At 50.1% G+C, this 27,079-nt stretch overlaps 1 protein-coding gene across 2 annotated transcripts in view; it reads right to left on the bottom strand.

Moving 5' to 3' along the window:
- TNMD (tenomodulin) overlaps window positions 1-27,079 on the bottom strand; it is a 160,544-nt gene that overhangs the window by 25,853 nt on the left and 107,612 nt on the right. For both annotated transcript variants that reach the window (XR_011023444.1, XM_068249989.1), the window contains exons 5-6: window positions 18,012-18,162; window positions 14,275-14,408 (exon numbers count right to left, since the gene is read on the bottom strand). Coding sequence is in view for 1 of the 2 variants with exons in the window: in XM_068249989.1 (XP_068106090.1) it covers window positions 14,275-14,408; window positions 18,012-18,162 (285 nt within the window). In the remaining variant the exon portion in view is untranslated. The remainder of the gene's footprint in view (window positions 1-14,274; window positions 14,409-18,011; window positions 18,163-27,079) is intronic.

Below are 27,079 nucleotides of genomic sequence, written 5' to 3'. Positions count from 1 at the left end.
CTGAAAGAGTTAAATATCAGGTATGTAAGTGGATGACTCAGTCCTGACTCAGACAGGAAGTGACTACAGTGTGACGTCACTGATAAGAAATTCCCCTTTTTACCTTTCTTTCTTGCTCTCAGAAGCCATTTTCTGCTAGGAGAGTGTTTTATAGTTGGAATTTCTTATCAGTGAGGGTCACACTGTAGTCACTTCCTGTCTGAGTCAGGACTGAGTCAGCCACTTACATACCTGATTTTTAACTCTTTGAAGCAGAGAAAGTAAAAAAGGAACACAGCATAGGTATTTGTGTGCTAGACACTATACATACACATGTCTATCTCATCATGCCACATGTCACTTCGGGTGTCCTTTAAAATGAAACCCCCCTACCTAAGGCCTACACCTAATCACCACCCCTCTTAGTGCCTCAAACTAACCCCACCATGCCTAAAATTACCCCCCCCCCCCATGCTTAAACCTAATCACCCCTCCTAATGCCTAAAATGAACCCCCCCCACACACCTAATGCCCTGCCCCCCCTTCTATGATAATGCCCTGCCAGATATTTAGACCTGCAATGTATTGCCATTGTTATTTCAGAAGGGTTAGTGTCCGTCCCCTCCCCCCCCCCCCCCCCCCCCCTTTTCCCTGAACACCTCTAAGTAATCAGCAAAGCGCTGCTGTACAATTCATCCTATAGAATTACTCTCACTGCAGCCATTGAGGAGGGTTTCCGATTTTCCCCGACTGCAAACGCAGCATTTTCCCGGTAATTGCGCTTCAAGTCTTATTTACTAGAATGAGAATCGCACAATGCAATCGTCGAAAAAAAAAGTAATACTAAATTGTGATCGCAATCTCTCGGCGAATGCTATTTGCGTTTACAGGTATCGTCTTATTTTTTGTACTCCAGTTTTTGGTCATTTTGATCTTCTCTACTATCCTTATTTTTTTTGTCTCTCTTTTGAAGTCCCGCCTCCTGTTTGTACATACGGGGTAGCTTTGAGCGTAGTCCAAAAGACCGGCTTACTTGTATATGCTTCCCTATTTATTAATAGTAATATTTACTTTTCATCTTTTGATCAAACGATTAGGAATGTTTGATCATCGCTCTACTTGTGATGATAATAAGTGATTTGTTGATTCACACTTTTTATCTCTTGATCAAAACATTATGTTTGCTTTAATCTTACCCATACTTACGTCAAATAACAAGAGTTTGGCTTGTTTATCTGCTGTGCTACGAATATAATTAATACATTTTTGGTATGTGGGCACAAAGGAAACTCATGCAAACATGGGAGGTACATACAAACACCATGCAGTCAGTGTGAAGGCCAAGATAGAAACATAGTAGTCTGTGGCTGGATTGCCGCTGGAGAGACGGCGGGAGCGCACTGCGCATGGTCAGACTGGCCGTGATTGGCTGAAGTTACCAGACCCGGTACAGAAGAGGGAGAAGACTGAGGATGTCGGCGCGGGAGCGATCCGTGCAGATGGGGCTGGAGGAAGCCCCAGGTATGTATGTATACGCTGACCATACGTCCCGCTTTACCCGGGACAGGTCCCGGATTCAGGGTCCCCTGTCCCAGGCTGCATGAGGTCCCGGGAAACGTCCCGCTTTTAGCTGCGGGACGTCCCGGCCTCGGGACTCTGGCCACTGTACTATTGCATGAAATGGCTGCGGCGTCTAATAGATGCCGCGCCAGTTCATAGCCCGCAGCCCGGCTCCAGCCTGCATAGTCTCCCGGCAGGCAGAGCAGGGCTACGGGAAGATGGCGTCCAAAGCCCTGTACTGGAGACTATTTGTGTCTCCAGTACAGGGCTTCGGGCGCCATCTTCCCATAGCCTTGCTATTCCATTCAGCGTGGGAGATTGGAGGAGCAGTATCTCCGGGGGAGCTGCGCGCCAGAGGCCAGCGGGAGAGGAGACTTCTGTCAGGTGAGTAAATTCTTTTTTTTCTGCTAAAATGTGGCCCAAATCGTGTTTGTTTTCTGCTGAAATGTTGTCCAAATTGCGTTTGTTTTTTGCTAAAATGTGGCCCAAATTGCGTTTATTTTCTGGTAAAATGTCACCCACATTGCGTTTTTTTTCTGGTGAAATGTGGCCCACATTGCGTTTATTTTCTGGTGTCCGGGGTAACTGTTGCTGCATTTATTATTTAATGGTCATAGTTGGCTATATTTGCTGCTTTGGGGTTACGGTTACTCTCCGCCCATACAATGTGATGGCCACTCCCATTTTTTTCTGGTGAGCCGCGAACCCCCCCCCCCCCCCCCCATCCCAGGTTGGACACAGAAAAATCTGGTCAGACTGTAGTATATAACTGTAGTATATAATAATGTATTATCCCTGTACTCTCTATCAGGGTCTCCTCTATTCCATGTGTTGATGCACAGCTTGCCTTCTTCTGCTAATGGCTGTCTGCACACCATGGGCTCGATTCACAAAGCGGTGCTAACCCAGTTAGAGACTTTAGGCATGATAACCATTGCACCACTCTGGTGAAAAGCCAGTTTAGGTGTGATAAGTTTAGGCATGCTAAGTTTAGATAAGTTTAGATCGCTTGCAAAGTCCCGCACGCAAAGCAGCGCCATTAAACTTTATACGAAGTGCACCAGTCTTTGCTAGCGTAAAACTTTTGATCAGCTGTGCACAGCGGTGCTAACGCAGTTGGCGCTTAAATTTATCACACCTAAACTTATCACACCTAAACTTATCATGCCTAAACTTATCACACCTAAACTTATCACACCTAAACTTATCACGCCTAAACTGAGTTTAGGCATGATAAAGGGCTTTTCACCAGGGTGCTAACTGTTAGCACCGCTTTGTGAATCAGGCCCCATGTCTAATAAACCACAAACCATTTTCTTCCTGACTTCAGTACACAGCAGAACACAACTGGAATTTGGACAGAATATCAACAAGAGGCGAAAGTCCATTTGCTCCACCTCTCATTCCCTCTGGTAGCTCCATACAGCGACCTGCAATGCTGCAGTGGCCATGCAGCCCTCCCATGGACTAGGGGTGGGCCTGCAGGCAGTCATGTCTGTTTTTTGTTGAAGTTCAGAACCTCCTCAAAAAGTGACCCCAACCTGGGTACTCCTGCAGTGCAAGACTGGTGGTAAAAATGAGGAGCGTTCATGAAGCAGCTCATTTTGGTGCCTCAGCAACCAATGCTTTTTGGCCATCCCCTAGACCATAATGTTAATTATGGCTATGGGGCACCGAGGAGGTTGTCTGTGGCATGGTAAGAGTTGTGTGCAGGCCCGGATTTACCTCACTGGAGCCTATAGGCACCAGAGCCGGGACAAGGTCCTCCAGCACCCAAGGCTGAGACACCAAAGTGCGCCCCCCCATCCCTCCCACCCCAGCCCTCACACACTGATTGCTATTAGACTAAGAGGCGTCCCAGGGCCCACAACCTCCCCAACACCTTAATCTCTAGTTATCTGGCTTGCAGTCACTGCCATGTATCCCCTTTTCTTATTTCTCTCTGCTTCAAACACAAATAGGGGAATGATAGCTGAGTGAGTTGTGCGCCCCTCCTACACTGCGCCCTAAGGCTGGAGCCTCTCCAGCCTCTGCCTCGGCCCGGCCCTGATAGGCACAGATGTCCTGGTACCTTAAACTTCTCCCTCCATGACCCTACAAAGTTTCACTGAACTGCACTGCAAATGTGCTGGCTGTTACAGCTGTCACTTCTACCTTACTGCCCGTCACAGGTAGCTACAGATGCCCCTTAGTATTAGGTAGCTAGAGCTATCCCCAGTATTAAGTAGCTAGAGGTGCCCCCAAGTATTAGGTGCCTAGAGGAACCTCAGTAACAGCTAGAGGAGCTCATAGGCAAACGGAGGGGGGGATTACAGCTGCCCAGAATCCCCCCTCAGGTGTAGTGTTTGGGGGACAGGCAGAAGATGAGACACCAGAATATATGCAGAAATCCTGCAACTCACAGCACTGCCCTCTTTCTTTCCCTGCTACAGTTGACTTTGGATGGAGCAGCAGCATGTGTACAGAACATGGAGCAGCAGTGTGTGTACAGAGCATGGAGCAGCAGCGTGTGTACAGAGCATGGAGCAGCAGCATGTGTACAGAGCATGGAGCAGCAGCGTGTGTACAGAGCATGGAGCAGCAGCATGTGTACAGAGCATGGAGCAGCAGTGTGTGTACAGAGCATGGAGCAGCAGTGTGTGTACAGAGCATGGAGCAGCAGCATGTGTACAGAGCATGGAGCAGCAGCATGTGTACAGAGCATGGAGCAGCAGCGTGTGTACAGAGCATGGAGCAGCAGCATGTGTACAGAGCATGGAGCAGCAGTGTGTGTGCAGAGCATGGAGCAGCAGTGTGTGTACAGAGCATGGGGCAGCAGTGTATGTACAGAGCATGGAGCAGCAGCATGTGTACAGAGCATGGAGCAGCAGTGTGTGTACAGAGCATGGAGCAGCAGTGTGTGTACAGAGCATGGAGCAGCAGCATGTGTACAGAGCATGGAGCAGCAGCATGTGTACAGAGCATGGAGCAGCAGTGTGTGTACAGAGCATGGAGCAGCAGTGTGTGTACAGAGCATGGAGTAGCAATGTGTGTACAGAGCATGGAGCAGCAGCGTGTGTACAGAGCATGGAGCAGCAGCATGTGTACAGAGCATGGAGCAGCAGCATATGTACAGAGCATGGAGCAGCAGTGTGTGTACAGAGCATGGAGCAGCAGTGTGTGTACAGAGCATGGAGCAGCAGCGTGTGTACAGTGCATGGAGTAGCAGTGTGTGTACAGAGCATGGAGCAGCAGCGTGTGTACAGAGCATGGAGCAGCAGCGTGTGTACAGAGCATGGAGCAGCAGCGTGTATATGTAGCATGGAGAAGCAGCGTGTGTACAGAGCATGGAGCAGCAGCGTGTGTACAGGGCATGGAGCAGCAGTGCATGGAGCAGCAGTGTGTGTACAGAGCATGGAGTAGCAGTGTGTGTACAGAGCATGGAGCAGCAGTGTATGTACAGAGCATGGAGCAGCAGCATGTGTACAGAGCATGGAGCAGCAGCGTGTGTACAGAGCATGGAGAAGCAGTGTGTGTACAGAGCATGGAGCAGCAGCGTATGTACAGAGCATGAAGCAGCAGTGTGTGTACAGAGCATGGAGCAGCAGTGTGTGTACAGAGCATGGAGCAGCAGCATGTGTACAGAGCATGGAGCAGCAGCGTGTGTACAGTGCATGGAGTAGCAGTGTATGTACAGAGCATGGAGCAGCAGTGTATGTACAGAGCATGGAGCAGCAGTGTGTGTACAGAGCATGAAGCAGCAGCATGTGTACAGAGCATGGAGCAGCAGCATGTGTACAGAGCATGGAGCAGCAGCATGTGTACAGAGCATGGAGCAGCAGCGTGTGTACAGAGCATGGAGCAGCAGCGTATGTACAGAGCATGGAGCAGCAGCGTGTGTACAGGGCATGGAGCAGCAGTGCATGGAGCAGCAGCATGTGTACAGAGCATGGAGCAGCAGTGTGTGTACAGAGCATGGAGCAGCAGTGTGTGTACAGAGCATGGAGCAGCAGTGTGTGTACAGAGCATGGAGCAGCAGTGTGTGTACAGAGCATGGAGCAGCAGTGTGTGTACAGAGCATGGAGCAGCAGTGTGTGTACAGAGCATGGAGCAGCAGCGTGTGTACACAGCATGGAGCAGCAGTGTGTGTACAGAGCATGGAGCAGCAGTGTGTGTACAGAGCATGGAGCAGCAGTGTGTGTACAGAGCATGGAGCAGTAGTGTGTGTACAGAGCATGGAGCAGCAGCATGTGTACAGAGCATGGAGCAGCAGTGTGGGTACAGAGCATGGAGCAGCAGTGTGTGTACATAGCATGGAGCAGCAGCGTGTGTACAGAGCATGGAGCAGCAGTGTGTGTACAGAGCATGGAGCAGCAGTGTGTGTACAGAGCATGGAGCAGCAGCGTATGTACAGAGCATGGAGCAGCAGTGTGTGTACAGAGCATGGAGCAGCAGCGTATGTACAGAGCATGGAGCAGCAGCGTGTGTACACAGCATGGAGCAGCAGCGTGTGTACAGAGCATGGAGCAGCAGTGTATGTACAGAGCATGGAGCAGCAGCGTGTGTACAGAGCATGGAGCAGCAGCGTGGGTACAGAGCATGGAGCAGCAGTGTATGTACAGAGCATAGAGCAGCAGCGTGTGTGTACAGAGCATGGAGCAGCAGTGTGTGTACAGAGCATGGAGCAGCAGTGTATGTACAGAGCATGGAGCAGCAGTGTATGTACAGAGCATGGAGCAGCAGCGCGTGTACAGAGCATGGAGCAGCAGTGTATGTACAGAGCATAGAGCAGCAGCGTGTGTGTACAGAGCATGGAGCAGCAGTGTGTGTACAGAGCATGGAGCAGCAGTGTATGTACAGAGCATGGAGCAGCAGAGTGTGTACAGAGCATGGAGCAGCAGCGTGGGTACAGAGCATGGAGCAGCAGTGTATGTACAGAGCATAGAGCAGCAGCGTGTGTACAGAACATGGAGAAGCAGCGTGTGTACAGAACATGGAGCAGCAGTGTGTGTACAGAGCATGGAGAAGCAGCGTGTGTATAGAGCATGGAGCAGCAGTGTGTGTACAGAGCATAGAGCAGCAGTGTATGTACAGAGCATAGAGCAGCAGCGTGTGTACAGAGCATGGAGAAGCAGCGTGTGTACAGAGCATGGAGCAGCAGCGTGTGTACAGAGCATGGAGCAGCAGTGTGTGTACAGAGCATAGAGCAGCAGTGTGTGTACAGAGCATAGAGCAGCAGTGTATGTACAGAGCATAGAGCAGCAGCGTGTGTACAGAGCATGGAGAAGCAGCGTGTGTACAGAGCATGGAGCAGCAGCGTGTGTACAGACTAAAATCAAAATAATATCAGCGCAACCAGAGTCACTAATATATGGAAATATGTATATCGCAGCCAAAGTCCAACACTTCAGTACAGCGTTTAAATCAATGTAGAATAAAACACTTCAGCGCAGATTCACTTATGTCCACCACCAAGAGCACCATAAAAACAGATGCGCTTACCAGATCCTTACAGACCTTAACTACAGGGTCTGTAATATGGCTATATGAGGTCAGCAGCAGGTGTCTTCGCAGCCGGCCTCCTCTCCAGATAGATATAACAATTCAAATCCTCACATGCAGAGTTTCATCAAATTTGAAGCATGCAAAGAAACAATACACATCTAAGCGTATCTATAGGGATTTTAATAGCTCAATAAAAACAGCATAAAAAGTTTTAAAAGTCACTCACATCTGGGCCCTTGTTACAGGGACCCACAATGAAAACAGCACAAAAGATCATAGGACGCCGTCCAGCAACACGTCCGCCTCACCCGACCGGTTTCACTGTCAAAAGTTTCATCAGGGGCTTAGATGTGTATTGTTTCTTTGCATGCTTCAAATTTGATGAAACTCTGCATGTGAGGATTTGAATTGTTATATCTATCTGGAGAGGAGGCCGGCTGCGAAGACACCTGCTGCTGACCTCATATAGCCATATTACAGACCCTGTAGTTAAGGTCTGTAAGGATCTGGTAAGCGCATCTGTTTTTATGGTGCTCTTGGTGGTGGACATAAGTGAATCTGCGCTGAAGTAGCGTGTGTACAGAGCATGGAGCAGCAGTGTGTGTACAGAGCATGGAGCAGCAGCGTGTGTACAGAGCATGGAGCAGCAGCATGTGTACAGAGCATGGAGCAGCTCTAGGGAACTTAACAGAGTCAGGTATGGGCACAGCCCTGTTCCCTGCTGTGTGAATGATTCACTTACCCCTTCATTAGCAATGTCGGCTGTCCTCATTATTATCTGTATCCAAACTACTTGGGAGCAGATCAGATATTTAGGAAATAACTGTCAGATCCTGTCAGTCAGACGGGAAATTGCATTATGTGTATCCAGTATGATGTCCTGCCATATTATTATACTGTATTGTGCTTTGCTGAGGAAGACCTTTCAGGAATCCCCCCCCCCCCCCCCCCCCTTGAAAATCCTGAGTTTGCCCCTGGAGCTCCAGACTGAAGGGAGATCTCATCAGTGGAATGCTGAGATCAGGGTAAGTAACCTCTCATTTACCTAGGGAAGAAAGGAGGGAGACACTCAGGTTCCTCTAGTCATGTGCCTACAGTACCTGGTTGTGGCCCTGATTGCTTGCCCTGCTTAAACTTAGGGAAGTGGCGCTGAGAAGGGACTTTTTTGGCACGAGGTCAACTGCAAGCAGTAAAAGAAGATTTGGTAAGCGATAAGCAAGTACTGGGCTGACAGTATCAGTGAGTTACCAATCATTGAAGTATCAGCACCACTTGAGGCAAAGAGTAGCGATCTATCGCTGTGATGACGCTGCAGGTCTCCTTTAACTCCTATCAGATTGCGGAAGGCCGTTGAAAGTCGCGGCTGAGATGACTCACGCGGAATTCGGTGACATCTCCATATATTTCATTTTCTTATTTCGCAACATCTGTCAGCGCAACAATCAGCAAAGCGGCGTTCAGCGGCAGATACGATAAAAGGGTTGGCTGTCAATGTGTCGCCCGCATAATGAATATTGATGATCCATCTGTTAGGAGACGCAGCTCTTGATGTACTCTGCCCCGGCTCGATTTGAAGACGAACGTGGGAATTATAATTTTTTTTTTTGGTAATTTTTTTATTTTATTTTGTTTTTCTTCTTTTAACACCTTGCGTTTCATCATGTAAAGAGATAAAGGCTTATCAGAGTCAGCGATTTGACAGTTACGTCTACAGACATGAAAGGCGTGCCTCATTTTTTTGTCTTTTTTTTTCTCAGTCATCGATCTTTTAAGCGTCGCGGTCTGGCAACATCGACTCATTACTCGTATTTTGGTTCTTTTAATCCAGTTATGATCCGCTACTGTTCCTTTAATTACCCAGGTTGCGAATCAGTCCTGTTAGCGCTCGCCTAGATTCTGCAAGTCCAAAGGCGCGTCAGATCTCTGCTGTAAGACTATTAAGAACGGCGCCATTCGTTATTTACATTGAAGTGCAGAACGCGTCTGTTACACGCAGCTGCACAGGAAACCACGGGTGCTATATTCATTCTAAATGCAGCTGACTGTTGGTGCAAATGTACCGTAACATATGCAAGATGTATACTTTGTTTAACACTAATGGAATTTATACAAAGTGCAGCACACAGTATGGTGGAAAGTGATTAGCTCCTCCTTGTTTTCTCTTGTCCTGCCCACCTTTCCCTTCAACTCTGCCTGGCCTAGCACTGCTCTGCCTCATCCTGTTCTGCCTTACCATGCCCTGCCTGGCTTAGCACTAGTTTGCCTCACCTTGCCCTGCCTGGCCTTACACTGCTAAGCCTCACCCTGCCCTGCCTGGCCTAGCACTGCTCTGTCCCACCCTGCCCTGCCTGGCCTAGCACTGCTCTGCCTCACCCTGCCCTGTCTGGCCTAGCACTGATTTGCCCCACCCTGCCCTGCCTGGCCTAGCACTGCTCTGCCTCACCCTGCCCTGCCTGGCCTAGCACTGCTCTGCCTCACCCTGCCCTGCCTGGCCTAGCACTGATTTGCCCCACCCTGCCCTGCCTGGCCTAGCACTGCTCTGCCTCACCTTGTCCTGCCTGGCCTAGCACTGCTCTGCCTCACCCTGCCCTGCCTGGCCTAGCACTGCTCTGCCTCACCCTGCCCTGTCTGGCCTAGCACTGCTCTGTCTTGCACTGTTCTGTCTCACCCTGTCCTGCCTGGCCTAGCACTGCTCTGCCTCTCCCTGCCCTGTCTGGTCCAGAATTGCTCTGCATCACTCTGTTCCTGTCTGCCCTAGCACTGCTCTGCCTCACCTCGCCCAGCCTGGCCTAGCACTGCTCTGCCTCACCCTGCCTGGCCTAGCACTGCATTGCCTCACCCTGCCTGGCCTAGCACTGCTCTTCATCACCTTTCCCTGTCTGGCCTAGCACTGATTTGTCTCACCCTCCCTTGCCTGGCCTAACACTGCTCTGCTTCACCCTTCCCTGCCTGGCCTAGCACTGCTCTGCGTCACCCTGCCCTGCTTGGTCTAGCACTGCTCTGCCTCACCCTGCCCTGCCTGGCCTAGCAATGCTCTGTGTCACCCTGCCCTGCCCTGCCTGGCCTAGCACTGATTTGCCTCACTCTGCCTTGTCTGGCCTAGCACTGCTCTGCATCACCCTGCTCTGCCTGGCCTAGCACTGCTCTGTCTTGCACTGCTCTGTCTCACCCTGTCCTGTCTGACCTAGCACTGCTCTGCCTCACCCTGCCCTGCCTGGCCTAACACTGCTCTGCCTCTCCCTGCCCTGTCTGGTCCAGAATTGCTCTGCATCACTCTGTTCCTGTCTGCCCTAGCACTGCTCTGCCTCACCTCGCCCAGCCTGGCCTAGCACTGCTCTGCCTCACCCTGCCTGGCCTAGCACTGCATTGCCTCACCCTGCCTGGCCTAGCACTGCTCTTCATCACCTTTCCCTGTCTGGCCTAGCACTGATTTGTCTCACCCTCCCTTGCCTGGCCTAGCACTGCTCTGCTTCACCCTTCCCTGCCTGGCCTAGCACTGCTCTGCGTCACCCTGCCCTGCTTGGTCTAGCACTGCTCTGCCTCACCCTGCCCTGCCTGGCCTAGCAATGCTCCAGGGCCGGGCCGAGGCATAGGCTGGAGAGGCTCCAGCCTCAGGGCGCAGTGTAGGAGGGGGCGCACAATTAATTCAGCTGTCACTCCTAATTGTGTATTAAGCAGAAAGAAATAAGAAAAGGGGATACATAGCAGTGACTGCAAGCCAGATAACTAGATATTAAGTAGAGTGACCATATTTTTGTGGGTCCAACCTGGGACAGGGGGGGGGGGGGGCGTGGGGGGGGGGCGGCGCGCGCAGCGCGCCGCGGCGAAAAGTGGGAAGGAGTGAGGAGCACGCAGCGGCGAAGACTGGGGGAGGGCGGCTGCGGCGCGCGCAGCGCGCCGCGCCGAAAAAATGGCCGTGGCCATGACATTGTATGGGCGGAGCTAACGTAATGATGTAACAGCGAGGCATAAGAAAGCAGTGTTTACGCCATGATGTGGACAAACGAGACTTTGCATCATGGGTGTGCAGAAACTGTGTGATGCTAATAGTATACCGTAACCACAAAGCAGCAAACATAGCCATCTATGACCATTAAATAATAAATGCAGTAACAGTTACCCCGGACACCAGAAAATAAACGCAATAGGCAACATGTCAGTATAAAATAAATGCAATGCGGGCAAACATGTCAGTACAAAATAAACGCAATGCGGGCAACATGTCAGTACAAAATAAACGCACTGCGGGCAAACATTTCACCAGAAAAGAAACGCACTGCGGCCAAACATTTCACCAGAAAAGAAACGCACTGCGGCCAAACATTTCACCAGAAAAGAAACGCACTGCGGGCAAACATTTCACCAGAAAAGAAACGCACTGCGGCCAAACATTTCACCAGAAAAGAAACGCAATGCGGGCAAACATTTCGCCAGAAAAGAAACGCACTGCGGGCAAACATTTCGCCAGAAAAGAAACAATGCGGGCAAACATTTCACCTGGAAAAGAAACAATGCGGGCAAACATTTCACCTGGAAAAGAAACAATGCGGGCAAACATTTCACCAGAAAAGAAACAATGCGGGCAAACATTTCACCTGGAAAAGAAACAATGCGGGCAAACATTTCACCTGGAAAAGAAACAATGCGGGCAAACATTTCACCTGGAAAAGAAACAATGCGGGCAAACATTTCACCTGGAAAAGAAACAATGTGGGCAAACATTTCACCTGGAAAAGAAAGCATTTACTCACCTGGCAGAAGTGTCCGGCCTCTGGCGCGCTGCTCCGTCCCGGGACCGTCTTCCTCCTCCTGCTCTTCTCTCCCGCGCTGACAGGGCTACGGCAAGATGGCGCCCGAAGCCCTGTACTAGTGACACAAATAGGTCTCCAGTACAGGGCTTCGGCAGCCATCTTGCCGTAGCCCTGCTCGCCTGCCGGTGTCGGAAACAGACACCGGAAGACGAGGCTGGAGCGGGGCTGCGGGCAATGAACTGGCACGGCGTCTATAGACGCCGCTGCCAGTTCATTGAGGAGAGAGTGGCCAGAGTCCCGAGGCCGGGACGTCCCGCTGCTGAAAGCGGGACGTTTCCCGGGACCTCATTAAGCCTGGGACAGCGGACCCCGAATCCGGGACGTGTCCCGGGCAATCCGGGACGTCTGGTCACTCTAGCTCTGACTGAAGTCAGACTGGATTAGCTGCATGCTTGTTTCAGGTGTGTCATTCAGCCACTTCTGCAGCCATAGAGAGCAACAAGGCTGCCAGGCAACTGGTATTGTTTAAAAGAAAAATCCATACCCCTCTCAGTTTAGGTTCCCTTTAAACAGCGGGGGGCGGGGCAGACTGCGACAGGAATCCAGTTGTTAGCCAATTCAATGCAGGCAGAAGACAGGGAGGGAGGGGAGCAGTAGCAGCAGGGCAGAGCAGGGCGGCGGTGGGCCGAGGACGGAACACTGATGTCACATACTCCCGCAGCTGGGACGTCCTGCATCTAAAAGTGGGACTTTTCCTGGGACCCAAGCCAGCCTGGGACAGGGGACCCCGAATCTGGGACCCGTCCCAGGTAATCTGGGACGTATGGTCACTCTATATTAAGGTGTTGGGGAGGTTGTGGGCCCTGTGGCCCTCTTAGTCTAATAGCAATCAGTGTGTGATGGCTGGGGTGGGAGGGATGAAGGGGCGCAATTTGGTGTCTCAGCCTTGGGTGCTGGAGGACCTTGTCCCTGCTCTGCAATGCTCTGTGTCACCCTGCCCTGCCCTGCCTGGCCTAGCACTGATTTGCCTCACTCTGCCTTGTCTGGCCTAGCACTGCTCTGCATCACCCTGCCCTGCCTGGCCTAGCACTGCTCTGCCTCACCCTGCCCTGCCTGGCCTAGCACTGCTCTGTGTCACCCTGCCCTCCCTAGCACTGATTTGCCTCACTCTGCCTTGCCTGGCCTAGCACTGCTCTGCATCACCCTGCCCTGCCTGGCCTAGCACTGCTCTGCTTCACCCTTCCCTGTCTGGCCTAGTACTGCTCTGCATCACCCTGCCCTGTCTGGCCTAGCACTGCTCTGCATCACCCTGCCCTGCCTGGCCTAGCACTGCTCTGCTTCACCCTTCCCTGCCTGGCCTAGCACTGCTCTGCATCACCCTGCACTGTCTGACCTAGCACTGCTTTGTCCACCTTGCCCTACCTGGCCTAGCACTGATTTGCCTCACCCTGCCTTGCCTGGCCTAGCACTGCTCTGCGTCACCCTGCCCTGCCTGGCCTAGCACTGCTCTGCATCACCATGCACTGTCTGACCTAGCACTGCTCTGCCTCACCCTGCTCTGCCTGGCCTAGCACTGCTCTGCATCACCATGCACTGTCTGACCTAGCAATGCTCTGCCTCACTCTGCCCTGCCCAGCCTAGCACTGATTTGCCTCACCCTGCCTTACCTGGCCTAGTACTACTCTGCCTCACCCTGCCCTGCCTGGCCTAGCACTAAGTAACCGTTAATCTCTCATCTTACTTTGTTGTCCAGCTCCTTTGGGCAACAGCCTTCCTCTTCCCTGTGTTGCTCCCCCATTTTAAGACTCCCCTTCTATGTCCACCCACCCCTTTTGTGTTTCGTTTCATCTTGTATCAATAGACTGAACATCTGGCTGAGCTACACGGCATCCATGTTGTTCAGAAAATACCGACCTTCTCTACGGACAGCCCTGGGCTGCCCATGAGGAGTGAGGCAGGTTCCTCAGGTGGCGGAAGTAGTGGGGCGGTGCTAGGCAGAAAGAGGAAATGAGTGCGCCTGGCCTCTGTCACCACACGCTTTACCGCTGCCTGCCTGGACATCACCCGGTCGGACTGCTCCGGGACCCCCCTAGCCCCTGCGCTCTGCCACCACCCTGGCTGCCGGCATCCCTTCATGACGACGGGTGCCGGGCGTAGGCGGAGGCAGAATCCAGAAGTGACCGGAAGAGTCACTCTGCCTGCTGCCCGCCCTGCCTATCATGGATGGTGTCCACCGCTCACGCCCCCACCAGGATCGATGGTGACTCATTATGTTGGAGACTGGAGGCGAGCCTGCCAGGACGAGATGAGGCGAATGGCGGGAGCGAGAGCAATCTATGCCCTCAGCACAGCAGTAGCAGAGGTGAGATGGGAGGTGGGCAGCTATAATACCTATACTGAGAGGATAGGGGGGGGGGCGGCATCCTCAGAAGTTTGCCTCAGGCGGCAAGAGGTCTACAACCGACCTTCCCTACAGAGAAGAGACAGAAACGGTACTCACGTAGTCATTGATAGGCTGGTCCTCTTCGGTCAGCGATCTGCCCTGGCGTTTATTGCCCTGTTTTCCTTCCCGATGATCGTGTCTGGATGGAGATCCATCCTCCTCTCCATCATCAAAGTCCTGGAACTCAGAAGCTGAAAGGAAAGAGAAGAGCTTCAGCCTGTTATTGGGTCATTCATCTCTGTTTAGCGAGTGACATCTTTTTAATAAAACAACTGAGAGACTCGAGAAGAAGAGAAGCTTCAGAATTAACTGGAGAGAAGCGTCCCGGCCTGACCCACTTATGCTGAGCTGCAGCCTCCAGATTGCTGTGATATTCAGATGCACGGAGGCAGAGAGCTCCTTCGGGTTTTCACACCACTTTCAATGCGGTTTGTTTTGTCGCCGTATTAATGCGATTTATAAATAATCCATTGTTTGTGATGGAACGGTACACCTAAGTACATCTTTGTCTAAATACTTGTTGGGAAATCTGCCGCTGCTCCTGACAGGCAGGGATGGGCGGAAACGCCTCTTATGTTATTGCGATAAGTTTGTTGAGTATCCGTTCCGGAGATGTTCTTGCGAATGACCGGGAACATTGAAGTCAATGGTGCCTACTTTAGGGGTTAATAGCAAAGCCCCCATATATGCTAGAATCACCAAATTTGCTAATTATGTTAAAGAGGAACTGTAACGACAAAACGGCCCCTGGGGGGTACTCACCTCGGGTGGGGGAAGCCTCAGGATCCTAATGAGGCTTCCCACGCCGTCCTGCGTCCCTCAGGGGTCTCGCTGTAGCCCTCCGTACAGCCGTGACGCAATATTTACCTTCCTGGCTCCTGCGCAGGCGCTCTGATGGCTGTCGGCGCCGAAGTAGGCGGAAATACCCGATCGCCGTCGGGTCTGCTCTACTGCGCAGGCGCAAGTTTCCGGCGCCTGCGCAGTAGAGCGGACCCGACGGGGATCGGGTATTTCCGTCTATTTCCGTGCCGAAAGCAGCCACAGCGCCCCAGCTGGAGCCAGCAAAGGTAAATATTGAACTGACAGTCGGCACAGTCGCCGGCTGTTCGGAGGGCTGCGGCGAGACCCCCGTGGGACAGAGGACGGCGTGGGAAGCCTCATTAGGATCCGGAGGCTTCCCCCACCCGTGGTGAGTACCCCCCAGGGGAGGTTTTTGTTGTTACAGAGTCTCTTTAAAGAGACTCTGTAACGACCCGCCTCCCCCTGAGGGATTCTTATTTCGGGAGGGGGAAGTTTCTGGATCCTAATGAGACTTTCCCTGTTCTCCTAAGCCTCTCCTGTTCTCCCTTCTCTTATGAAGAAAGGTGAAACATTTGCATCAGGCACAGAGATTACAGGAGCGGCATGTTTGTACTGTGTTTACACTAACAGCATGCAGTCAGAGCAGGAGGAGAAGCAAGAGGAGAGCGAGGTGAAGAGGTCATCATTGGGGAAAAGCAGCTTGTTGTGCTGTGTGAGGAGTCTGACAGTGAGTGAGGAGGGGGGAGGCAGGAGAGCAGCATTGGGGAAAAGCAGCTTGTTGTGCTGTGTGAGGAGTCTGACAGTGAGTGAGGAGAGTGAGGTGAAGAAGTCATCATTGGGGAAAAGCAGCTTGTTGTGCTGTGTGAGGAGTGTGACAGTGAGTGAGGAGGGGGAGGCAGGAGAGCAGCATTGGGGAAAGCAGCTTGTTGTGCTGTGTGAGGAGTCTGACAGTGAGTGAGGAGGGGGAGGCAGGAGAGCAGCATTGGGGAAAGCAGCTTGTTGTGCTGTGTGAGGAGTCTGACAGTGAGTGAGGAGAGGGGAGGCAGGAGAGCAGCATTGGGAAAAAGCAGCTTGTTGTGCTGTATGAGGAGTCTGACAGTGAGTGTGGAGGGGGCAGGCAGGAGAGCAGCATTGGGGAAAAGCAGCTTGTTGTGCTGTGTGAGGAGTCTGACAGTGAGTGAGGAGGGGGAGGCAGGAGAGCAGCATTGGGGAAAAGCAGCTCGTTGTGCTGTGTGAGGAGTCTGATAGTGAGTGAGGAGGGAGGAGGCAGGAGAGCATCATTGGGGAAAAGCAGCATGTTGTGCTGTGTGAGGAGTCTGACAGTGAGTGAGGAGGGGAGGAGGCAGGAGAGCAGCATTGGGGAAAAGCAGCTTGTTGTGCTGTGTGAGGAGTGAGTGAGGAGGGAGGCAGGAGAGCAGCAGTGTTACATGTGACTTGCACAGCAGAAGGGGGAAGGTGGCACTGCTGTCCTGACAGAGGAGGACTGGAGTGGCTGAGGGTGAGCAGTTGTTCACAGATTCACAGCCGGCCGGTGTGTTCTTGTGTTGAGCTGCAGCATGTCATGTGAGAACATTAAATGAAGCAGAGTAAATTGTCGGGAGCTGTGCGATCATTCCAAATCGGGGGTGGGGGAGGGGTCGCATCCTCTCAAGTTATCCTCAGGCAGAAAAAAAGTCTAGAACCGACCCTGGCTGGCTCCCCTGAAAACACATGAATGTCGGTTGTGGCGCAGGTGCAGTAGCGCCTGCAATATTCACCACCTACCGTAATCCTGCACAGGCGCAGTAGCGGCTTTCTGATCAGGCTCAGGCAGAAATAGCCGATCAGCTTCGCTCTACTGTGCAGGCCGATCGGGCTCAACTATTTCTGTCTGAGCCCAATCAGAAAACCGCTACTGCTCCTGTGCAGGATTACGGTAGGTATTTACCTTGCCAGTGTTCGAGGGCTGCCAGCGCTGGATTCTGGAGGGTAAAGAGGATGGTGGAAGTCTAATTAGGGTCCAGAGGCTTCCCCCTCCCGAGATTAGTGTCCCCTGGGGGAGGGGGGGGGAGTTTCATAGATTTTCTTTAAGGAGAACAGTGGGAACAAGGGGAAAAAAATCTTTCAAAAAGACCTTGAAATTTTTGAGAATATCTGGCAGGCCCCGGCACTGTGACTGCCGTCAGCACACACAATCTCTCACCCAACTCCCCCCCCCTCACCACCACCACCAAATCACTTAGCACACACCCCCACTGGCACCCACAGCACCCCGCCCTGACACCCCTGGCATCCACCTGCACTGCCACATCTAACCCCTGCCGAGGGGGTTATCGTGCGATAGTGCAGGAGTTGCCAGGGGTTTCAGGGCAGGGTGCTGTGGGTGCTGGTGGAGGTGGGTCAGGGGCCGGCTTTACCATAAGGCACTGTAGGCACATGCCTACAGGCGCATGATGGTGGAAAGGTGGCCCACTTCCCTCCCCCTACACCATACAGAGTCCTGAGCAGAGTGTAAATGAGAGGTTACTCACATGGCTCTCTGCATTTCACTGGGGCACCTCTAGCTAATTAATACTGAGGGTACCTCTGGCTACCTAACCCTAAGGGGCACCTGTAGCCACATACACTGGGCAGGAGAAGTAGGAGAGGGGTGACAGCTGGGCCACCCAGCACACTTACGGCGCAGTCCAGCAGGGGTTTGTAGGTCCATGAAGGGCAATGTCTAAAGTCTCAGGACATCTGTGCTTATAGGCCTGGTGTGGGTGCTATGTGTTTCATCGAGGGGGGAGAGATTGTGGATGGCTAAAAGAAAGATATGAGTAGATGTTTATTCACTCGTTAGGCAGTATTCAGGTGAACAGACACCCAGTCTATCTTCCTTCATCCCATACGTATTTGTAGAGAGCGCACAGCGCTTGGACGCTCTATAGGTGCTCAGTAGCCACAGGGAAGCTCTGTAACGCCAGGCCTGGTGGGCAGGAGATATTCTCGGACCATCACTGAACTCCTCCTACCTGCTGGGGCTGAGGGGTAAATCCAATGCACTGATACATTGTTACACATCTCCGAGATTTTGGAATCCTTCATGAATTCCCGATCTTGGATTGGTTCCTGAGCCGGGACCCAGAACACGGACTTTTCATAGACTGTAGTGATTTCACCTTCCTGTAACCAAAGAGAGATACCTACATAAATTACAGGAAAAAATAAAATGACAACACCCTCACAAACATGAGGAAAATAAAAAAACAAAGATAAGCAAAATAATTTTATTCCACTTGAGGTAAATTTCCTTCAGGACAGCTTTTAACCACTTCCCAACCACAGGTTCCCCCCCCCCCCCCTTAAAAACCAGAGCAATTCTCACATCATGCTCCTCCCATTCATTGTTTATTAATAACTTTATTGTTAACTAGCTGGTTGCCCGGCGTTGCCCGGGAATGTATTTGGCTAGTGTTGGCTCCGCCCACTTTTTCTAACCCTAACACACAATTACTCACTGACCAAGTTTGTGAGCTTTGCTGTCTTTGGAATCAATAATTTGCATTGAAATGAAAAAAAAAATCTGATTGGCTGTTTCTGGCTCCACCCCCTTTTCTGAATTTGAACCCCAGTCACCCAATGACCAACTGTAGCAGGTTTGAGGCCTGTGCCATTAACAGTGCAAGAATGGCAGCAATTAAATATTCCCCTTGAGAAGCAATAGGTGAAGTTTGATTCACTTTTGTAGGCTCCACCCACTTTTCTGAATATTAAACCCAGTCACCCAGTGACCAACTGTGTAAAGTTTGAGAACCCTGCCATTAACAGTGTAAGAATGGCTGCAGTATACATTTTCCCAGTGAAATTTGTATTTGTCTCCGCCCACTAATGACCTGGAACTGCCTGCCCGTGTATGTATTTGACCGGTTTTGGCTCCGCCCACTTTTTCTAACCCTAATGCACGGACACTCAATGACCAAGTTTGTGAGCTTTGGGCAGTGGCGTAGCTAAGGAGCTGTGGGCCCCGATGCAAGTTTTACAATGGGGCCCCCCAAACACTCTATACATAACAATTGATACGGCGCACCAAAACCTACCAATGGCAACTACAGTGGCAGAGGTGCAAGAAGGGGATGGAAGAGGTGCAAGAAGGATGGAACAGTTTGTTAATGATAACCACTATTCAAAGTATCCATAGAAGTCATTATTATGAGCACAGGAGCAATAGAGATCTAATACTGTAGTTGAGGGAGGGCCCTTCGGGGCCCCTCTGGCCCAAGGGCCCCGATGCGGTCGCAACCTCTGCAACCCCTATTGCTACGCCCCTGGCTTTGGGGTCTTTGGCATCAATAATTTGTATATTCCCATAGAAATTAAACAAATCAGATAGGCTGTTTGTGGCTCCGCCCCTCTCCAGCATTTGAACCCCAGTCACCCAATGACCAACTGTAGCAGGTTTGAGGCATCTGCTATTAACAGTGTAAAAATGGCAGCAATTTAAATATTCCCCTTGAAAATCAACAGGTGAATTTTGATTGGCTATGATAGGCTCCACCCACTTCCCTGAATATTTATCTCAGTCACCCAGTGACCATCTTGGCAAAGTTTGAGATCCCTGCCATTAACAGTGTAAGAAGGGCTGCAGTCTACATTTTCCCAGTGAAATTTGTTTTTGGCTCCGCCCACTTTTTGTAACCTGGACACAGAGTCACTCAATGACCATGTTTGTGAGCTTTTGGTCCTTGGCATCAATAATTTGTATTTTCCCAGTGAAATGAAACACATCTGATTGGCGGTTTGTGGCTATATCCCAGGCATGGGCAAACTTGGCCCTCCAGCTGTTAAGGAACTACAAATCCCACAATGCATTTGCCTTTATGAGTCATGACTGTGGCTGTCAGACTCCTGCAATGCATTGTGGGACTTGTAGTTCCTCAACAGCTGGAGGGCCAAGTTTGCCCATGCCTGCTCTATCCCCTTTTCTGAATTTGAACCCCAGTGACCCAATGACCAACTGTATCAAGTTTGAGGCTTGTGCCATTAACAGTGCAAGAATGGCAGTCATTTTAATATTCCCCTTGAAAATCAACTGGTGAATTCTGATTGGCTTTTTTTAGGCTCCACCCACTTATCTGTATAATAATCTGTGCCATTAACAGTGCAAGAATGGCAGCAATGTAAATATTCCCCTTGAAAATCAAAAGATGAATTTTGATTGGCCGCTGTACGCTCCACCCACTTTCCTGAATATTAATCCTAGTCACCCAGTGGCCAACTGTGTCAAGTTTGAGAACCCTGCCAATAACAGAATGGCTGAAATCAATCTAAGAAATATGATTGGCTGTTTGTGCCTCCACCCCCTTTAGTGAATTTGGTCCCCATTCACCCAATTACTGACTGTATCAGGTTTAAGGCCTCTGCCATTAGCAGTGTAAGAATGGTAGCAATGTAAATATTCCCCATGAAAATCAATAGGTGAATTTTGATTGGCTGTTGTAGGCTCCACCCACATTTCTGAATAATAATCCCAGGCACCCAGTGGCCAATTGCGTCAAGTTTGGGAACCCTGCCATGTAAAAAATTAAGTTTCTGGCACCGCCCACTTTTTGTAACCTTGACATATAGTCACTCAATTACCAAGTTTATCAGCTTTGGGGTACTTGTTATCAATACTTTGTATATCTGATTGGCTATTCGTGGCTCCACCCCTTTCTGAATTTGAACCCCAGTCACCCAGTAACCAACTGTACCAGGGTTGAGGCATCTGCTATTAACAGTATAAAAATGATAGCAGTTTAAATATTCCCTTTGAAAATCAAAAGTTGAATTTTGATTGGCTGTTGTAGGCTCCACCCACTTTCCAAAATCTTAATTTCATTCACCCAACGACCAACTGTGCAAAGTTTGACAACCCTGCCATTAACAGTGTAAGAATGGCTGCAGTTTATATTTTCCCAGTAAAATTTGTTTTTGGCTCCGCCCACTTTGTGTAACTTTGTCACACAGTCACTCAATGACCAATTTTGTAAGCTTTCAGGTTCCTGGCATCAACAATCTGTGAATGGAAGCAGTTTATCCAGCAAAGAAATCTGATTGGCTGTTTTTGGCCACGCCCCTTTAGTGAATTTGGACCCCAGTCACCCAATGACTGACTGCAGCAAGTCTGAAACCTCTGCCATAAACAGTGTAAGAATGGCAGCAGTTTAAATATTCCCCTTTAAACGCAATAGGTGAATTTTGATTGGCTGTTGTAGGCTCCACCCACTTTCCTAAATCGTAATCTTATTCACCCAGTGACCAAGTGTGGCAAGTTTGAGAACCCTGCGATTAACAGTGTAAGAATGGCTGCAGTTTACATTTTCCCATTTAAAATGAATGGCTGAATTTTTATTGGCTGTTTTATGCTCCGCCCACTTTTCCTGGATTTGTAACCTCAGTCACCAAGTGACCAACTGTGCCAAGTGTGGGGACTCTGGCTTGATTACTGTGAGAATGGCAGCCTTTTACATTTTTCCATTGACTTGAATGGGTGAAATCTGATTTGCTGTTTGTAGCTCCGCCCAGGTGTGCAGGGGGGCCGCAAGACCCCCAGAACATATCATCCCAGGTAGTAAGGGATCTGTATACCAAGTTTCGTTCAAATCGGTCCAGCCGTTTTCGAGTGATCGCGGCACATACACACATACACACACACACACACACATACATCCGATTTTATATATATAGATTATTACACTGAAATGATCTGTATATTGTATTATTTGCCATAAATTAGGCTTTCTTTGGGTGGTACTTTTTCCTAAGAATTATTTTATGTTATCTGCATTTAGGGACGCAAAGTGGTTAATGAACAATCGTATTTTTAATAAGATCAATAGAAAAGATCATATTTCATTGGTTAATTTGCACCATTAAAGAATACCATTTGTGATTGTACCTGTGAAAAAAATCCACAAATATGTGAACTTTTGCAAAAATATTTTCCACATGTGCCTGTGACTTTAAAAACGTTTCACCAAAAATTGTAATTGTCACTCATTACTAGTTAGACCCTAGTGTGTTTTGTCACTGTCTCTGAGTGAACTCTACTGAGACCCGGGTAGATGAAGTGAGAAGGAAAGGTAAGTGATATACTCGGGACACGACTGAAATGTTGATATATGCTTTTATAATGTCTCGTTTGGACTATATATATATATCATTTTTTGCTCGTCTCATTCATCTCTCCTCTCGCTCTTCCTCTGCTGACCCTCTCTGCCAAGATCTTCACTGGCTGCCAATTACCCAGAGGATCCAGTTCCGACTCCTAACCCTGACCTACAAAGCTCTCCACAATCTCTCTCCCCTGTACATATCCTTACTAATTTCCAGATACCAACCCAACCGCAATCTCAGATCTGCACACACGCTTCTATTGTCCTCCTCTAGAATCATCTCCTCACATTTACGTATACAAGATTTCTCACATGCTTCACCTCTCCCATGGAATTCCGTTCCACAACACGTGTCACTCTCTAACCTTTGAAATCTTTAAGCTCTCCCTAAAACTCATTTTTTCCGACAAGCATACGCTCTCCCTTAGGCCATTCCCCCCTCTAGCCAAGTTGTACTCCTACTAAATAACCTAAACACACTGCCTCTAGCTATACATATTATATATCACCCCCACCTCTTGTTTCCTACCTATTCCTGTAGAGTGTAAGCTCACAAGGGCAGGGCTCTCTCACCCTTTTGTGTCTTTATATTTGCTATACATCTTGTTCATCATGCTGTATTTGTGACTGTTATTATTTATTATATACCAGTGTCTATATTTTCTAAATGCCATTGTCAGGGGCGTAACTAGAAATCACTGGGCCCCCTGCAAAACTTTGGATGGGGCCTCCTCCCGCCAAACCCCTCTCCCAGAAAGGCGGGGGGTAGAACAGCGCTGTACACAAGACCCTGCTGAATACTGAATATGGACTGTCTACAAAACTTTGTATGACTCCTTGTGGCTGAGCAGATGCAGTCATGAGAACAATTGTGCAGAGAGCAAAACGCTTTTTGTATCCCTGCCCTTAGTTGTCAGTCTCTCAGGACGGGGCCACCGGTGGCTTCGGGGCCCCTTGCAGCTGCATCTATGGTTACGCCCCTGGCCATTGTCTGTATTATGACATGCCCTGTATTTGTATCTTGCTCTGTACAGCACCACATAATATGATAAGGCTTTATTAATCAATAATAATAATTCCAAATAGCTGTAAATTTTTTACTTGGAAATGGATCCATGCACATTTTTTGTATTTTTTGATATATTTTTGCTCAGAGTTCCCCATGAAGAACATCAGTAAACTGTGCTCAGGTGTCAGCCGTCTATTGATCACCAACTGGAGCTGTTTGAGTTCGGCACACGGTAACGTTATCTTCCTGTCAATCAACAAACAGAACCCTCGGAGCCATATGTCCAGTTTAGAGACTCATCTTCTCTTCTTTCCAAAAAGTCTCAGATGAAGATTCCCGGAGACGATGGAACTCTTCCAAGGTACACGCAAGCCCTCAGAACGTTCTGCCAGTTGGCATATAATCTCTAGTTAGGAATAATTAACGAGAAACGAGGGTGACAATCTTCTGAGGAGCTATCTGGGCCCCCCGGGGCGTCAGCTCGTCCGCGTGTGCCAAGGTAACCCACACGGCGCGATGGAACGCGAGCCTCGCCGAGATTACACGCCGTTCAGCAGAAGATAAAAGTTATGTAATGGATGTTGGACGCCTCTCTCTGATACGCCGCCTCGTTGAGAAATTAGATGTAACTTTCTCTGATTTCGGACCAGATGTCAGCGTATAAATCTGTGGGTGTCATTTCCTCCTCGCTGGCCTTGTTTTTGCGAGAGATAGACCCCGAGCTGCTGAATATCGATGAAGGCTTCGTAGCGTTTTTATGGCAGCCACCGCTGAATGTTTTATATCAGCATGCCAACATTTTCTTTTCTTACAAATGTTCCGGCATCCGTTATTTTGTGGCCTTATAACAAATAATATGCACCGAACAGGAGAGGATTTTACGGCTCAGCTAAACCCCAAAATTGAAGTTGTTAAATTCTGGAAGGCACGCGTGTTGTTTAGTGTGAAATATATGTGTTGCGTTCGGCACTGCGGGCTTCAAATCTAAAAAAAAAAATCTGTTTTATAGCTGTGATTGCCTGCAGCTGTGCACCTATCACACCGATATAAGACCCCTGCAACTTGCTGGCTGCTTGTGCAGAAAGAAAGAGGTCTTGAAATCTCACTTCCTGTGAGCTTTAAAGAGACACTGTAACAAAAAAAAGCATCCCCTGGGGGTACTGACCTCGGAAGGGGGAAGCCTCCGGGTCCCAATGAGACTTCCCCCTCCCCTGTAGCTGCAGGCAATCCAGCGCTGGTTCCCCCGAAGTGTCCCGGAATCCTCCCTGGATAAGCCTGATAAAAGCTGATTTATTTACCTTCCCTGTCTCCAGCGGGGGCGCTGCTGCAGCTCTCTACACAGAGATAGGAGACTTGCGCCTGCTCAGTAGAGCGGCCCATCAGCGATCGGCTATTTTCGCCTATCTCCGAGGCAGAGAGCCAATACTGCGTCTGCGCTGGAGCCGGGAAGGTAAATATTTACATCCCCGCTGTTCGGAGGGGCACAGCGAGACCACCGTGGGACCGAGGAGGACAGGGGAAACCTCAATAGGATCCGGAGGCTTCCCCCACCCGAGGTAAGTACCCTCCAGGGGAGTTTTTTTAGTTACAGGTTTTCTTTAAAGGGAACCCGAGACCTGAAACGAACAACAACAAAAAAATAATGATACATCCCTGGGGCTTCCTCCAGCTCCCTTCAGACTGACCGGCCCTTGATCATCCTCCTGGGCTGGCAGGATCTTCCGCTGTGGAGGCATGGCCTGGCTGCACACGTATGCCCCATCGCGTCCCTGACGCTGGGATCGTTCTGCACCTGCGCAGATGCAGAAAGCTCCCCAGGCCGCAGAAGTGTGGCAGTGGTGGGCCGAAATTTCGCATAATATTTCATAATTTTGCATAAAAGTTTGCGAAATTTTCGCACAATTTTGCTAAATTTTGTACCGAACTCAGCCGTTAATAGCGCAGCCCCCATACAAGCTATTACTATCAAAATTGCTACATATGTTAAAGAGACTAAATCTCGCTTCAGAGCTCATAGTTAGCAGGGGCACGTGTGCCCCTGCCAAACCGCCGCAATAGCGCCGCTAAACGGGGGTCCCTTGACCCCCAAACCCCCCACTGCGACACTTGGTCGCAGACTTGGTCGCTCCTGGAGGCAGGGCTAACGGCTGCAGCCCTGCCTCCAGTCGCGTCTATCAGCGGCGCATCGCTGCCTCTCCCCCGCCCCTCTCAGTGAAGGAAGACTGAGAGGGGCGGGGGAGAGGCGGAGATACGCGCCGACAGACGCGCGTGGGGCAGGGCTGCGGCGATTAGCCCTGCCCCAACCAGGAAGCGCTCATCCGCTGCACGGAGGGGGTTTGGGGGGACAGGGACCCCCGTTAAGCCGCGGGATAGCGGCGGTTTAGCAGGGGCACACATGCCCCTGCTAACTCTGAGGTCTGAAGCGAGATTTATTCTCGCTTCAGTCTCTCTTTAAGGAGAATAGTGGCTACAAGTAAAAAAAAAAATTCAAACAGACATTGTAGTTTTTGAGAAAATTGTTTTTAAATATGCAAAGAAAAATGTTTTTTAAACTCATTTTTTTTTTAGTTTAAAAAAACCCTTTTTCTTTGAATTTTTAAAATCAATTTTCTCAAAAACTACAATGTCTTTGTGGAAAATTATTTTTTTTGACTTGTAGCCACTATTCTCCTTGACATAGGCAGCAATTTTGGTAGCAATAGCAAGTATGGGGGTTGTGCTATTCACTGCCACAGTCGGCACAAAATTACGCGAAAAGTACGCAAAATTTTAGGTGAAATTATGAATCACTACGAAATCAATTCAATTTACCAATCATAAGCGTAAATGCAAAAATGTACGCAAAATTTTGCGTAATCGTAAATTCGCTGATTGCGGTCATCACTGCAGACTGGCCCCCCGATTGGCAAAATGACCGTGCTGCCTAGCGGAGGATCCAGGTGGCCTGGGAGGACGGCGAGGGACTGATCAGTCTGAAGGGGGCTACAGGAAGCCTCTGGTGCATAAAAGTGAATATGGATGAAATGGGCGGGGCAATGGAGCAGCTAAAGAAACAAATGTGAAAACTTTTTCCCATGCTCCACCTTTGCCCCGCCTCTGTTACTACGCTCAGCCAAACCCTTCCTCCAGCTCCCTTCAGACTGACCGGTCCCTCACCATCCTCCCGGGCCAGGCTGGATCTTCCGCTGTGCATGCATGTGCGTGTTTTCTCCTGTTGTATGTGGTCATGGAGAAAATCCGAAGACATAACAACAAAAATGTTCAGGAAATACTTTTAATGACTGTACTGTACAATATTCTCTTGCAAGCTTTTGAAACTGAAAGTTTCTTACTTAGGCATGATACAGAACTGGATTAGAACCGTACAGGGGCGTTGCTAGGATCCTCAGAGGTCCTGGACACTTTTGGGCACTAGAGCCCTAAAATGGGTGCGGACACACCAGAATGTGGGTGTGGTCATGGGTGGAGCCAAATTTACATGAAATTAACAGCAGTCTAAGTAGGCCTGCCCAGTAAAATGTTGGATGAAGCCCTCTTTCCATTAACCCCCTTGGCGGTATGAAAAATACCGCCAGGGGGCAGCGCAGCAGTTTTTTTTTAATTATTTTTTTTTTAAATCATGTAGCGAGCTGAGGGCTCGCTACATGATAGCCGCTGCTCAGCGGCATCCCCCCAGCCCCGCCGATCGCCTCCGGCGATAGGCGATCAGGAAATCCCGTTCAAAGAACGGGATTTCCTGGAGGGCTTCCCCCGTCGCCATGGCGACGGGGCGGAATGACGTCAGCGACGTCGGGACGTCATTGGGAGACCCGATCCACCCCTCGGCGCTGCCTGGCACTGATTGGCCAGGCAGCGCTCGGGGTCTGGGGGGGGCCGCGCGCCGCACCGGATAGCGGCGATCGGGCGCGCGGCGGCGGCGATCGGGGTGCTGGCGCAG

This window comes from Hyperolius riggenbachi, chromosome 8, assembly GCF_040937935.1.
Source record: "Hyperolius riggenbachi isolate aHypRig1 chromosome 8, aHypRig1.pri, whole genome shotgun sequence".
NCBI lineage: Eukaryota > Metazoa > Chordata > Amphibia > Anura > Hyperoliidae > Hyperolius > Hyperolius riggenbachi.
This window is presented reverse-complemented; position numbering and strand designations above follow the sequence as displayed.